This window comes from Eptesicus fuscus, chromosome 10 (genome assembly GCF_027574615.1).
Source record: "Eptesicus fuscus isolate TK198812 chromosome 10, DD_ASM_mEF_20220401, whole genome shotgun sequence".
Lineage (NCBI taxonomy): Eukaryota > Metazoa > Chordata > Mammalia > Chiroptera > Vespertilionidae > Eptesicus > Eptesicus fuscus.
Window position 1 is genome coordinate 88,705,178 of NC_072482.1, and position 15,751 is coordinate 88,720,928.

Consider the following 15,751-nt stretch of genomic DNA (forward strand, 5'->3'; position numbering starts at 1 on the left):
CTGAGCTGGTGTCTGGAAATCTGCTCTGTTACAAAGGAATTCTCCAGGAGGTTCCTAGCTTCGGGCACATTGAAGACACGTCTCGGCTCTCAGAGAAAACATTCGGGAGGACGATGAATGCCTTCTACCGCTGATTGGCGAGATCAGTGCGATCCTGGCAATCATTGCCTAAGAATGCATTGATTGAGTACACAATTCAAAAAGGTGAATGCACCCGTGCATTACCAAACCCACAACACGCCCCAGCCCACTCAGCTGTGACCTTTGCTCCTTGGCAAGTCCTCAGAGCTGGAGTTCACTTGGTTCCCCCAGGCACACCTCCCTCCCCCTCATTTCCTCTCCTGGCATTCCGCCTTCCCTCTGTTGACTTAAATACCAGCCTGGGGAGGTGAGCTCTCCATTCTCCGACTTGTGAGCATGTTTTCCCTCACTCCGGTCTTGATAGCAGTTGTCTGCGTTTTGATCGTGTGGATCTTTAAAAATGCGGATAGAAGCGTGGAGAGAAGGAAGGGGGAGGCGAGAGCCGGGTCCGAGGCTCGGCCCTGGGTGGATGAAGACCTGAAGGACAGCACTGACCTCCAGCAGGTGGAAGAAGGTAAGGCTGTGGGCCGTGCTGTGTGGCTGACACCTTGGGCGTTTTGGGGATGGGCGCTAGCTGATGGCAGGTCAGCTTCCTCGTCCACCTCTGTTACTAACAGACTCATGAGTGACAGGGACAGGTCGTTCCTCTGGGTGGTCAGCCTTCGCCTGCTGGCACCAACCCCCCTTTGTTCCTGGATTCTCAGTAAAAAGCCAGAGGGGGCTGATGTGTTCCTGGCTCCCACCTGCTGTGGCAGGTGAAACCTTTCTGAAGGGGCACCTCACAGGCTGGAGGCGGCCGTGGGATTGGTGGTCAGGTGTTGGTCAAGGACTTCGAAATTTAAAAAGTGGCCTCGATGTAGGGACTTGCTACCTTTGATGTGCCAGGCCCTGTGGCTTAGAGACAGGAGTGGCTGCTGTCCTCAGAGCTGAAGGTCTTATTCGGCAGACACGGCAATCAACAGGCAACAGAGGGTAACGAAGAGATGGACCAGGTGGAACTGATCATAAGCTGTTTGGAGAAGGAAGGCTTGGGGGTGTGATGAGGAGTTAGCACAAGGATGAGCCAGGCTTGTCGAATTAGGAGGACATGACTAGCAAGGGTTAGGATGCATCTCGGGTAAGATGTTGCTGCCAGTGAAACAGTCCGCCTAGACCGCAGCTAGGGAAGTAGCTGGCTGAGAGGCCATGCCGGAGTCAGAGTGATGGTGGGGCAGTTGGGAAGGAGGCGTCCCCAGGACAGGATGCGTCCCTGAAGTTGCTCTCAACCTCACCTTCAAAATCTGTCTACTGTGCCAGCCCATCTCCCTCTGCCTCATTACATTGCTCCTCAAGGCTCCCAAAATTCACAGCGAGGGAACAAGGATGCCATGACACTAACTGGCCTGTAGTTTCATAGCTTGAAAATATTTGGCCTTCTTGCCAAAATTTTGGAGTAGAATCAGAAAATGGAAAAGAAACTTCTGTAGAGATAGCAGCCAAAAAAACCCCACACCTTCATGTTAAGCATTAAAGGAGAGACGTGACCTAGAATTACTTGGCCATTAAGCCTAATTATGGAGCAATTTTGTGCTCCTTGGCATTAAAGCAATGATAAAAGGTGAATTGCTCCTGGTATCAATAGCCAACTCCAAGTGTGGGAGCACGGGAGGTATATTTAAAAGGGACCACAATAGCACACATTTGTTTTGGAAATGCATGGGCTTCACAGCTCAAATGAGTCGCTAGGGTGACTTGGCTGGCCTAGGATGGAGGCAGGACAGCTGTGCAGTTTCCAGAGGTGGTTCTCTTCCCTCTCCGCAAGGACCACATTCCTGGGGGGCCGTCGGGAGGTCAAGGGGAAGGAGAGAGAATTGGTGCCTTTTGCCTTTGTGTTGGTTCATGTGCTGGTGGTTGCTGGGTACTGTCTCTGAGCCTGGCTCTTTCCCTAGGGCCTAGCCGGATGTAGACCTTCAGCCCTGGGAGAGGCTCCAGAAACAGCAGCCTCCCTTCACCCCCCTCTCCCCACCTCGCACTGCTCAGACTGCCCTGCAGGACAACCCAGCCCAGCGGTGATCAGGCCAGTTCTTCATTCTGCTAGAGTGAGAGCACCTGCCCTGTGTGCCGGGGGCGGTGAATGATTTAGAAAAGACAGACAAGAGGAGAAAGCTGGGTCTGGGTGGGACGATGCCCTCTCTGATGGAGAGACGGCGCCACGGCCTGCAAGCTGAGTCTCCGTTTTATAGCCAGTTCCCACGAGGCAAAGTAAGGGCGTGCTTACAACGTACTCTCGGGTTTTGAATCTGCTCAGTTACGTGCACCTGATCGAGCTTTGTTTACTTGCTGCACCTCCCGCAGCCCATATCCCTCAGCCACGTGGGGCCACAGGTTTGGACCATAAAGTCAAGCTTACAACTATAGTTGTGCTGGGACTTGCACGTGGCTTTGCCAGGAGAGGATCGTGCCCTCTCATTAGTCCCAGGCTTGAACCTGTGCAAACGCTGTAGCCGCTCTCCACAACCCTGTACTTGAGAAGCTGCACAAATTGCCAAGTCATGCCCTTAAGCTGCCTTTAGTTTCTATAAATGCTGGTTGAATGGATCCTAAGAGTTCGTAACTTACGTTTCCGTTCAGGAAGCGTCTCATGGCCTTGTGCACTGACTGTGCACTGATTACAGGGGCTGCCAGACTTCGTAACAAATGGTGAAGAAAGTCTCATTGGTGTTGAAAGTCTTTACTGGCACATTTGAGGAAGTTCAGGGTTGGTGATGCTGACATCTGGGTTTGATTCAGAATTGATGGCTGGAAAGCTGATAGCTGATTGTGGCCATTCCCCCATCACACCTACTTCCTTTTAACTTAGTACCTGGTTCTTCTCTTTAAATGTATATAGTCCCGGGCCAGACTGCCCTGGCTAGTAAAATGTCAAAAGAAGTTTCTCACTAAGAGCTATGAGCCACGTGGAACCTGCTAGTATTGTAGTTGGGTTCGCAGTCCCTTTGGAGTCAGTCCCCCTTCATGAGAGTCCCCTCCTGCCTTCCTCCTCCCCATCCCCAGATACCTAGGAGTGAAGTGTGTGGGAGCCAGTATCAGAGAAGGTTAATCCTCTACCTGGATTCCACCTGGCATGTCCCAGACCCTCAGGCCTGGATCTCCTTGCTCTCTCCCCTCTTGTTTCCATGGGTAATTCTCATCTTTATGTGACATCTCGCCTCTTGGACATCTATTTTCTTTCTTTTTAAAAAAATTTATCGTTATTGTTGAAAGTATTACAGATGTCCCCTTTCTTCTTCCCCCACTGACCCCTTCTAGTCCAGAACTGGTTCATGCGACCACCTGTGGCACTGAGCTTCAAGCCCACGGCCTCCTGATTTTTTTGTCAGTGTTTTTCCTCCCCACTCACACCTACTTGCCTATGGAAATCACCCCCCCTCCTTTTTTTTCCAGTGATTTCTCCACTTCCCAACCACTTACCCAATGTATTAGTTTGGGGCAGCCTTTTTTTCCTTCCAAAGGCCTTTAAAAAAAAAAAAATTCAAGGGAAACTTTATTGAGAACGAGGCCGGGTGAGCCCCAGATCAGGCAAGTTTGGACAGCACCTGCAGTGCATCTGCCCGCCCTAGCTGGGCCAGGTGTTGCCAAGCTGGCCCAGAGAAGCGGAGGGCTCCCTTGCCACCACCATCTCCATCATGGCACGCAGAGGGAGTGACCGGGTCGCAGTGAGTAGGCAAAGGTGGGCCAGGAGGCAGACAGTCCATATTTTGCAGCCAGGTGTCGGGTGGTACCACAGGCCAAAGCCCCACCTGGCCCAGGCTCAGCGTCCAGCAGTGCCATCAGCTCCTCCAGCACCTCCAACTCATCCAGAAGGCGAGACAGGGGCTGTGGTGCCAGGTTTGGCAGCTCTGCCTCCGATGCCACCAGAGAGCCTCGAGAGCCAGGATAGAGGTAGTAGGGCCTGTACCTTTGCAGGGTGAACAGGAGGATGGCTGCTGAGGTCACGAGCAGAACCAGCACCAGGGGCAGGGCAAAAGTCAGCAAGGCCTGCCAAGGGGCGGTGTTCACATGTTGGAGAGGGGCTGGGAATGGCTGGTCTCCGGGGAGCTGAGGACACTGGGTGTTTCAGGCTTCAGGGGACAGGGCTCCTTGGGAGGGGCAGGCTTCTCTCCACAGCGCTGCCGGCTTCCCTTGGGAGTGGGGGCCCTGGTTCTGCTGCCACAGAGGCTACACAGCTCTGCGAGGTCCGGATTGCACTGCCCATCAGGACGCTCTTTGAAGGGACACATTACGTGATCACCAAAGTCATTGAGCCCGCAGGTTTCCAAAAACTCACAGTCGGGGCCACGGGGGAGGCCCAAAGCGCTGTAGGCAGCTGCCACAGCACAGGTTGTCGGGGTTCCAGTTCTCAAGGCGGCTGCAGTGTTGGGAGGCTTCATGCGGCACCACCTGGGCCAGGAACAGCGCAGCAGACAAGAGGAGGTGCTGGGGCCTCATCCCAGTGGTGCATGCAGCCTGGAGGCCCGAGACTGCAGGACTTGCGGCCACAGTGCCTTCGATCCTAACCCCAGTTTCCTCTGGGTTGGGAATCCTCCAATCTGCCACAACTAGGCGTCTTCCCTTTGAAAAGCCTCAGATGGATGTGGTGAAGTGTCCAGCACAAAGGGGCTCCACCAGTCCCACTTGGGGGTTTCTAGGGCGTTGAGCCCTGAGTCCAATAATTTTCCACCTGTTTGAAGTTCTTCAGCTGCAGTTGTGGCCAGAGCCCAAGCTACTTCCCCTTTTTGTCGGATGTGGGGGTAGGAGGAAACTCCAGCTCACAGCTAGACTCAAGCTCAAAATACAGAACTTTATTCAGGGAGGGGTGGCAGACCCTGGAGCAGTGGTTCTCAACCTTCCTAATGCCACAACCCTTTAATACAGTTCCTCATGTTGTGGTGACCCCCTACCATAAAATTATTTTCGTTGCTACTTCATAACTGTGATTTTGCTACTGTTAATGAATCATAATGTAAATATCTTTGTTTTCTGATGGTCTTAGGCGACCCTGCTAGCGGTTCTCAACCTGTGGGTTGTGATCTACTGGTTGAGAACCGCTGCTGTGGAGCCTAAGACCATCGGAAAACAAAGATATTTATATTACGATTCATTAACAGTAGCAAAATCACAGTTATGAAGTAGCAACGAAAATAATTTTATGGTTGGTGGTCACCACAACATGAGGAACTGTATTAAAGGGTCGTGGCATTAGAAAGGTTGAGAACCACTGCCCTAGAGGCTGGGGAACATGGCCCCGGGGAGTTAAGGGAGCTTTGAGGAGGGGTCTGCCAACTGGCCTCCAACTGGCCAGGAACATCTCTACCTGTTAGGGGTGGAGGGCAGGAGGGTCAGGATCTCAGAAGTGGCCCTGCTGGTCTGGGAATGTCATCAGTTTCTTTGGGACAGTGGCAGGTATGGGACCTTGGGGGTGACCTGGGAACAGGAGTGGGGAGAAGGGTTAGAGGCATGGGGCAGAGCAGGTGATGAAGTAATTAGAGTTCCTGAGGGTGCGCAGGAGCTGATCTCAGGATTAGAGATCCAAGCTGGTCTTGGGTTTGGGATTCAGGATGGTTTGGGGGTTGGGACTTAGGTGCTGGTCTTGGAATGGGCTCAGTACTAGTCCCAGGATACCAAAGGCTTGAGATATTGTTATCGAGACATAGGATCAGGTTCATCTCAGGCTATAGGAGCTTCGGAGTATGAGAAGTCTTGGTAGGCTGGTCCTGAGATACCTGAGCCTGGGTTCCCACCAATGGAGCTGCTGCCAGAAGTTCCGGGAGGCAGGTCACAGGTGCATGAAGTTGCAAAGGCTACCACGAGTACATTCTCTGGGTTGAGGATGGATGGGTGGAAGAGGACACTGTCATTGACAGCCCCACCAACACACACACAGGAGTCCGGAACTCCAGGTGCCCGTCCCACCCGCTTACTGCCATACCCCATCTCATACTGCCGACAGCATGACCCCTGGAAGTCGGTGACAGGAGACAGATCAGCATGCACAGCCTGCCCACTGAACCAGCGGTTACTGAGTTCAGCTTCTGCCCACTCAGCATCCTCTTCATGCCGGAAGTAGGTCAGGTTCGGTAGTCAAACTCAGAAATCTTCAGGGGATTTGTAAGCAGCTCTGGGGCTGGACTGGATTTAGTGATGGACCTCAAACTATGAGGCTTAAGTGGTGGCCTTTAGGCACTGAAATGCCTCCAACTCTGGTCTCTAACGGGGAGGGGGGGGCGCTGGGAGGGAGAAGCAGGCATATTGACACAGACATTGCCCACGAGGTGGTCCCCCAAGTTGTCGCACACATTCATCTCTTCAGTCTCCCCGTACTTCTCCTGCCGTTCCATGATCACCTCCTCAAATAAGTTATCATAGTGTTCTTGCACCTCTGCGTCACGCACGTGACCTGGAGGGGGTAGGGTGGAATGAGGAGGTGGCCTGCAGAGGGCCGTCTGTCCTGCCCCCAAGAAATGGTCCCTCCAGTGCGATCCGTCTGCGGTTTGGGCGGTGTTCTGTGGGTTCCGGTACAGGTTGAGCAGCACTATTGTCAGCCTTAAAGTTTGTTTGTCGTGAAGCCGGGAGCACTGGCCCCCATGCCGCAGGCCCCCATCCCGAACTCTCCAACTCGATCGGCTCGAAGTCACTTCTGTTGCTTCAGAACATGGGAAAGTGGAGTTCTTCGCTGCTTCGTCGGGCCTAGCGCGCGCTCACAAACTCCCCAGAGGTCTTCTGGTTGTCCATTTTGTAGATCTGCGTCTGGGCTTTTCTCCCCACAGGCTATTCCCCTCGCTTTGTCCGGTGGGGCAGCTCCGCTCCTTTGGCAAACAGTCGCTCCGGTGCTTGAAAACCCACGAGCCAGGGACACAGCAACACAGAAAAGCCATCCGAGGTTTAGAACTGTGTCTCCTCTTCCTCCCTCAACATTTTTGGGCGGGAAAGCGAACAACTCAGGGGGCGGGGAGGGGGGTCTTTTTCACTGATTGGAATTATGCTCTTTGCTCAGAAGACGGAAGTACCCATGGCCAGTTATGCTCCTACTTTCAGTTCTCATTGATTGTTTCAAACTCTCAATCTTTCTTGAAAGCCTCGATATTTTAAATATGAAACAGGAATGTTAAAAATTGGTTTTGCTGTTGTGCTTTGAGAAATAGTAACATGGCAAGGACTTCATCACTAAGGATCTAACCCACTTAAACTAGACCTTACCCACTTAAACTCTCACCCCATCTGGAATATGCCTGTTTTCTCTCTTTCTTCAGATGTTCTAACCTCACAGTTCTAGTCACTTGATCCACTTTTGATTTCTTTGGTAATTAATTTCTATGGCCTTATTTTTTAAAATTTGTGCAATGTAATATACTTATTGAAAAAGTGTATAAGACATAGATGAATGGCATAACAAATAATTTTAAAGCAAATATCCATATAATTATCACCTAGGTTAAGAAACAAAAATTTTTAGCACTCCATAAAACCCCCTATGTCCCTTTCTAGTTACAACCTCTTCCTGACCCTACAGAAGTAGTTATTACTTTGAATTTTATGGGAATTATTTCTTTGCTTTTATTTACAGATTTATTGCCTATGTATCCATTCCTAAATGATAGAATCATCATGTTAAAATTCTTTTGACTTGCTTCTTTTGCTTAACATTATATTTGTAAAATTCATCCAGGTTAGGCATGTGACTGAAGTTCATTCATTTTCACATTCAGATAAAATGTTTTCATGTGTTTATTTCATTTCAAGAGGATATCACAATGTATTCATTCTGCTATGATTAACATTTGCATACACATTTAAAATTTTCTTATAATTTTATTATAATAATGTTATTTATAATTTAATTAAATATTAATATTATAAAATGTAATGTAATTTTATGATTTATAATTTAATATTATAACTTTATAAAGTGATCCTTAATTTTAAAAAATGGGATATTGATATGCTTATGAGATGAATGGTATAACTTTTCTAGCCTTTTACTTTCAACCTCTCTAAATTCTTATGTTCTAGATGTGTTAAAAAAAAAAAACAGGTCCAAATTGGAGTCACTCATGCTAAGCTCCACATCACCGAACCTAATTTTAGATCCCCTAGAAATGGAATCTTAAACTAGTCGACCAGGAATCGCCTGATCGCACTAGTGAGGCCATCTGCCTAATAGACCCCTGCCATGTCCTGCCATGTCCTAAAAGAATCTAACTTTGCAATCACCAACTCGATTTTTTGCCTACAACAGCTTCCTTGCCCCTGCTCCCTTCTGCCTATAGAAGTCTTTCATTTTGTACAATTCCACAGAGTAACTATGCTTTACACTTGAAACTCATAATATTGTATGTCAACCATACTTTCTAATAAAAAACACATTAGGACTTAAGCATGTAACTTATTGGCCTGTATCAGGAACATTTAGTCCACTGGTATTCAATGCAATTATTCTTGCTGCTGTTAGGATTTCAGTTATTCTTGTTAGTCTTTCTAAGGTAATATTTTTCCCTCTGACTGCTTTTAACATTTTATCATAAAAGGTGTGGGTTTCTTTTTCTTATACTGCTTGGAGTTGACTGGCCTTCTTAAGTATGTAGAGTTGGTATTTTTTCCTTATTTCTGGGAAAGTCTCAGACTATTAGACTCCCCATTGTGTTTGGGCCTGGGCTTTGATATCTGTCCCTCTTGATTCTTGAAAATCTAAAAATGGAAATTGAAATGTGTAGGGCTTGACAAATACTATTAGGGAAAAGAGCTTCTGTGCTTACTTACCTCTGTAGGTTCATATTTTCTCTTTAGGTTTGGCCTGGGGATTTCTTACTATGTTGTCAACATTTCGGTGATTTTAAAAGGACTTTAACAATATTTTATTGAGTGATCTTAGTGGTTTTCAGCTGATGAGAGAGTGTTTCAAATTACTAGGTGTACCGGTTAATAATGCAGATTTTGTAATCAAAGAAAACACAATAATTTCAAGAGAAACATCAAAAGTGCTTTATTTAAGTAATGTCCATCACTAGCTATACATTTCCCCCATCTTTCGGGTAATTTGTGGGTACCGTCCAATAGAACTTTTCTTGTTTTGAGGCAAACCATTCAGAGACCCAATTTTCCACTTCTTTGTACATTTTGAAGTGCTGCTCAGAAAGTGCGTGTGCTATGGATTGGAACAAGTGGTCATCTGAAGGAGCAAGGTCTGGTGAATACAGCAGGTGGGTTAATACTTCCCAGACAAGATCTTTTAACGTGTCTTTAACTCGTTTTGAAGTGTGTGATGGTGCGTTATCATGAAGCAAAATTACTTTGCCATGTTTTCTGGCCCATTCTGGTCGTTTTACGATCAAAGCGTGGTTCAAATTGACCTGAACATTGCCTTTCACATCAAAGTAATCATTTTTAAAGCATTTAAACCAGCATTCACAAGTATCTTGAGATGGAGCATGTTCGCCATAAGCTTCCCGAAGTATACGATAACTTTCAGCAGCACTTTTCTTCAAAATAATGAATTAAAACTTCCCACAAGTGCTCTTTTTTTGGCACAAAATTTGACATTTTAAGCGTAAAAATATCTATGATGTTAACACCTTCAGAAAATTTGACATATGAAGTTTTGAAGGTTTCTGTCAATACAACAAAATAGCATACATATAAAATCGCATATATATCAACATATATGTAACTCCATCTAGTGAAAAAAATCCGCATTATTAACCGGTACACCTAGTAGCTAGTTCATGGTTAATAAAAAGTTGCATTCCTCATCTTTGTGTAGGGGAAATTTTTCTTTTTCTTGATTTATAACCAATCTGGAGTTTAAAGGATTGTCAAGATCCAAGTCAAGATTCTGTAGATCTATTCATCTCATTTTTTGTTGATGCTTATGAGCTCCTAAAGTTTTGAGAACTTGATCCCCTTCTCCCAAGTGGCCACCTGATGACTGAGAGAGAGATCATTTAATTTGCTATTTTTTCTTGTTCTTATTTGCAGATGCCGATGAGTGGCAAGAGTCAGAGGAAAGTGTTGAACACATCCCATTCTCCCACACCCGGTATCCTGAGGAGGACATGGTTACGAGATCCCAGGAGTTTTATGAGCTTCTCAATAAGAGACGCTCAGTGAGATTCATAAGTAACGAGCAAGTCCCAATGGAAGTCATTGAGAATGTCATCAAAACAGCAGGTCTGTAATCGCACACTGGGTCTTTGCGAATGTCAGCTGCATTACTGCTGTGACAATAATGAGCAATGTTGAAGCTCAAACACAGTGAAGGAAGCCTAGAGTGATAAGCTTACCTATAAAGTCTTACCCAGGTGCTGACTGACGGCCAGAAACGTAATTATTCCCACTTTCTATAAACTTTTGACTATTCTAAACTCCTTGGGAGCAGATGAGACAATAGTTCAAAACTTCTGAAATTACTGAACATTATGAACTTCCATTAAAAACAAAAATTTCTGAACACACTATTATACATTGGAAGAGAAACATCTTCCTTTCCCCTCCCCTTAAAACATACCACACACACACACACACACACACACACTCACACACACACACACACACACACACACAACACACACTCACACACACGCATACACTCACATTTATATATTTCTCTTTTTGGAACCAAGTCTCTTATATCATACTCCATAATGCTCTAACACTATATTCTGATGACCTACCAAATTTATTTGTGTGAATTTGCAAAATAAATCAAATAAGAAACACCTATTTTCAATGCAAATTGCCATCTCTACAGAGAAAACAAACCAAATAAACAAAAAACCATGAGAACTACAAGAAAGTGGGAAGAGAAGTAAGAGCAAACCCCTTATTTGAGAGTCTTCTGTGATTGGAGTTTTATTCATTTCAATTACGAGTACAAATGCACTAAATTGTTGAGTCCTTTATCTAACTAATAGCAGTTATTAAATTTCTTCTGTGTATATTATCTGTATCTATATATATATATGTGTGTGTGTACATGTGATGCTTAGATAAATTTGGTATAATTGAAAATATTAGGGCTGAATTTATTTCTTAGGATAGTGACGCAAATACTTATTGGGCGGATAGCATAGGTACAAACTAAACTGGAATCCCTCTGTGTAGAAATTTGTGCTTTATGTTTAGCTTCTGACTTGCCAAAGCATTTCACAATTTAATCATGCCCCCTCTACCCTGAGGAGTCGTGGGTGGCAAACAAGGACGTCATTAAGGCTGGAGGCCTGAGTCCCCTCATGTAGAGTTTATGCCATTAAATTACTCACCAGGAAGAAAGGAATAGTTGCTTCTGAAATATCCCACCAGAGGATCACTGTGGTCTAGGAACAGAGGGGCCATTTCTAGGACTGAGGGGTGATCAGATCCAGATCAGAAGCTGGCCCAGGCCGTGGCTGGAATCTAAAAGGAAATGCAAGCTCCTTGAGCACCGAGATGTACTATGAAGCTTTGTCGGAGTCCCTGGGATGATCAAGGTGTGGGCTGAGTGCTCCCGAAGCCTGTGAGAGGCAGAAGACACACTGATGTGTGTACTGAACCCAGGACCAAGAGTTCTTGTGTGTCCCCAACGAAACCACAAGCCCCACAGTCCATACTCAGAGCTTTGATGTTGGCACTAAGCAATGTATGGTTCCATTGCCTTTGGAGGTGTCTTTTAAAACTACTTAACCATTTAAATTTCACCATAAGCTTTATGACTTCATCCTTTTTCAAGGATATCAAAACAGATGACATTTTGGAGAATCTGGGCTATCAGAATTCCCCCTCTGAGTTCCCTCTGTGGTCAAGATTCAGTTCCTAGAGATATTTTCTCCCACTTAGTTCGAGAAGCAGTGATAGGGCCCTCCAACCCTAGAACCACTGGCCTTGATCTCAGCCAGCGGGTGCAGAGCCTCCTACAGTGAGGCCGAATGAAAGGAGGCAGCAGCAACACACCAGGGGCTGCCACCAAGCGCTGTTTGCCAGAAGAGGTAACTTCATTTTCAGCAAGTGTTAACTGCTCTATTTATTCTTAATTCACAGTCGCACATTTTCCTGCAGTTTTAATTTCTGATTTTAATGGGGGACAGGAACAGCCCCAAGTGGGGCCCACACAGAGCCCTGGACCTTCGTGGTTGTGAAGGACCCGGACATGAAGCATAAGATCCGGGAGATCATTGAGGAGGAGGAGAAAATAAACTACTTGAAAAGGATGGGAAAACGATGGGTCACAGACCTGAAGAAACTGAGGTACAAATGTTGGTGGGATGAGGGATGTTTGGTTTGACTTCTTAAAATGAAGTAACGATGGCTTCAGTTTCCTGGTTTTGTTTTAGGTGTTCAAATGTTTGAATCTACCTCTGTGAGGAATTATGGAAGTTAGGCCTGGTGTCACCACTGTATTGCCTTGAGCATATACACTGAGTGGCCAGATTATTATGATCTCTGAATGCATAATAATCTGGCCACTCACTGTACATCCTATATAATAAAAGGCTAATATGCAAATTGTCCCCTTGACCAGGAGTTCGACCAGCAGGCAGGCCAGCCAGCCAACCGTCCGTGTCCCCTGCTCCTGGCCAGGCTGGCCAGACTCCACCCATGCTCAAATTTATGCACAGGGCCTCTAATACATACATATATATATATATATATATATATATACATACATATACATACACACACACACACACACACATACACACACACACACTGAGTGGCCAGATTATTATGTGTTCAGAGATCATAATAATCTGGCCACTCAGTGTATATCAGGTCTGGGTCAAATCTTAGCTTTGGTCTTCTCATTGCAAAACCTTGTTATTTGCAACATAAATAAGCTAAGTAGTGAAAAGAACAAAAAATCATAAGAGCAAATATTCTCTGGAATATCTTTTCTTTCCCCCTTCAGAACTAATTGGATTAAAGAGTACTTGGACACAGCTCCTGTTTTGATTCTCATTTTCAAACAAGTGCACGGCTTTACCGCCAATGGCAAAAGGAAGGTCCACTACTACAACGAGATCAGTGTGTCCATCGCGTGTGGCATCCTCCTCGCTGCTCTGCAGGTATGTCAGCCTCCCACCTGGCCCTGGAGAGAGGGGTGATGCTTGGGGGCCAAGCGGTGGCCTTATTCACAGAGGGCAGCTGAGCTTCGGGCTCAGGGACATTCGGAAATTGTTATTCTAAAGTTGAATTCCTGAGGGAGGTAACTCTGATGTGAAAGCTGACTCTGGAACCAGGCTGGGTGAGTACAATGGTTCAATGCGCTGGAATTCTTCCTGGAAATTCACCTGAAATGTCATTGCAGGGTCAGAAGAAAGGCCCTTCTGTTTGCCTTCATCTGTGACATGTGAAGGTCAAGGGTGTTGGGAGACACACTTTCAGAGCCTGGAAGTTCCAGGGACTGGTTTCCTAGCTATGTTTGCTATTATCTATGCTGATGGAATGCTTCAAAACTGTAAGGAGGACATCATCACTGAGCTCCTTTCCTGAGAAGTTGAGTTTACATTGTATTGCATTAGAAATAAGTTCATGTACTTTAAAAAAGTCCATCTACCTAGTAGCTAGAGCAATACTAAGCATGAAGCAGAGTAGCTGAGGTATGCCTTTCACCTGAGTCAGTTCATTCCCTCAACAAATCTCTTCTGAGTTCCTTCTCTGTGACAGATCCTGGGAGGCACCAGGAATAGTCGCCTCATGAACTGTGCATTCTGATAGGACTTGGAGAGAGATAGTAAACAAGTCAAGCAAACAAGACTATAAGAGTGAGAGATCATACTGCCAAGGAACAAATAAGTCACGGTGTGCTGCTTCACCATCTCAAAGAAAAGTCTGTGCGTCAAAAACACCTCACAAAGTATAGTCATTGTTGCACAAAAGAGAAATAGATTAGTTGAAAATTTGTCCTAAAGGAGCTGAAATCTTTTTTCTTTTCTCCTGAGTCTGTACACGAATAAATAAAGGAATCACTGTGCCACAGGGCACCTCCATCCATCTTTTTCTTCCTTTTAAATAGTTTTTTATGTTTCGATTATAGTTGATGTACAGTATTAGATTAGTTTCAGGTGTCCTGGGAGAAGCGCGTTGGTCCTGGAGCGAGCTCAGATCACTAGTGGCCTCCAGGCCTTTGACTCAGCAGCCTTTTGCCACTTTAGCGTTGAGTTTGCTGCCCTCTAGCGTTCCATAAGGCATCATTCTGAGTGCAGGTCTTGATTTTCGGGGGAGGAAAGAGAAATCTCCCGAAGCCCCCATCTGGACAGAAGGCATAGTGACTGGAGTTGTGCAGGACTCTCAAAGGCAGTTCCAGAACTTTCTGGCTCAGGCTTGGCGGTGATTGGAAAAGTGAGGGGTGGGAGGGTTGGAGGGTTGAGAGGGCCAGCTGGGAGGTGCCTTAAGGCTACACATGATTTTTATTAGCTGTATATTATCTGGGGAGAGGTTGATGAAGTATTTTCTCTGCCTCCCCCCTTGGCTGCTGGGTCCTGTCTCACTGGATGTGGGGTTATCAGCTGGGACAGTCCATGGTTGGATCATAGGAACCACTTGTTTTTTTGTCATTCCTTTAGTGTAGTTGGATTCCCCAAATTCCTTTCCATGAAATAATCATTTCTATTTCTTAAGCTTAAAGAAATGCAAGACTGGAGTTTTTCTTCTTCAAGAACCTTCCTACTGTTTGGTTAAAAGAAGGTGGGGGCTGGGGAGATTGAGGAGAGCAGGCATGAGTCACGTTACCCCTGTGCCCCTTTGTTGCCCAACATCTGGGAACTGAAAGAACAAGCAGGTCTGACAGGGCCAGGATGTCCCAGCCTTGAAGCAGAGCTGCCACTTTGCTGCTGATGTTTCCATGTCCTCTTTTCCTCTCCCGTTTCAGAACGCAGGACTGGTGACTGTCACTACCACTCCTCTCAACTGTGGCCCCCGTCTGAGGGTGCTCCTGAGCCGCCCCACAAATGAAAAGCTGCTGATGCTGCTCCCCGTGGGGTACCCCAGCAAAGAGGCCACGGTGCCCGACCTCAAACGGAAACCTCTGGATCAGGTCATGGTGACTGTGTAGGCCAGAGACCAGCAGGGAGATGCTAGAGGGGGTTTCGCTCCCCTCTCCTGCTCCTCTTGGGCCTCTGGCTGTACTTTCTCTAAGTTTAGGTCTCCCCAGCACTCCACGCTGGGGGAGGGGGGCCACTTTGTGTGTGCAGAAAACTTTCCACATTCCCCAGCACTTGGAGTCTGAGACCCCTGCTTCTGATAGTGAGGTTCGGGGAACATAGAGTAAGATCAACAGGTACACTCTCTTCCATTTCTCACCCACTTTGGAAATGGATTACAATTTTACTGAAAACATGCTCTGGTGTTTAATTTCTTACATTAAGTGTTTTAAATTGTTCCAGAAAAGTCATGGCTGATTTTTTTTTTCTTTTACTTTAAAAAATCACACAGAAAGCACAGTCATCAGAAAATGTAATGTAGTCCCATGAATCCAGCTGTGATGCTTCTTGAATTTAAACTTCGACAAATCAAATGACCCTCTGCCCCTAGGATTTCTGGTGTTTTTTGTGATACTCTTTTAATGGATTTCATGAATGTTCTGTCAGTTTTGAATAATTAACCATCGAAAAAGTAAAATGTCACACACAGCAGAACAGTGAATGCTTGAGTAGGGATGTTGAATCAGCAACTGTCTAAACAT

General features: G+C 46.2%; 2 protein-coding genes and 1 pseudogene across 3 annotated transcripts; 1 reads left to right on the plus strand and 2 right to left on the minus strand.

Annotated features, from left to right (window-relative positions):
• The first annotated feature begins 417 nt into the window (after positions 1-417).
• IYD (iodotyrosine deiodinase) lies at positions 418-15,147 on the plus strand. 2 transcript variants are annotated; one of them, XM_008158593.3, is made up of 5 exons: positions 418-595; positions 10,072-10,263; positions 12,156-12,315; positions 12,977-13,133; positions 14,939-15,147. In XM_008158593.3, exons 1-5 carry the CDS (start codon positions 418-420, stop codon positions 15,119-15,121), a joined length of 870 nt encoding a protein of 289 aa, XP_008156815.2. In that variant the 3' UTR covers positions 15,122-15,147. The 2 variants fall into 2 exon arrangements, with proteins under 2 accessions (XP_008156815.2, XP_027991123.2); XM_028135322.2 differs by lacking the exon at positions 418-595 and having other exon boundaries at positions 10,072-10,194; positions 12,155-12,315.
• Positions 667-7,110, minus strand: LOC129150527 (splicing factor U2AF 26 kDa subunit-like). The gene is given in 7 exon segments (XM_054722303.1): positions 667-905; positions 5,474-5,523; positions 5,823-5,918; positions 6,029-6,162; positions 6,348-6,496; positions 6,572-6,742; positions 7,107-7,110. Coding segments are annotated over 7 exon segments (843 nt in total).
• Positions 3,636-4,548, minus strand: LOC103301589 (IGF-like family receptor 1; annotated as a pseudogene).
• Positions 15,148-15,751: the final 604 nt, after the last annotated feature.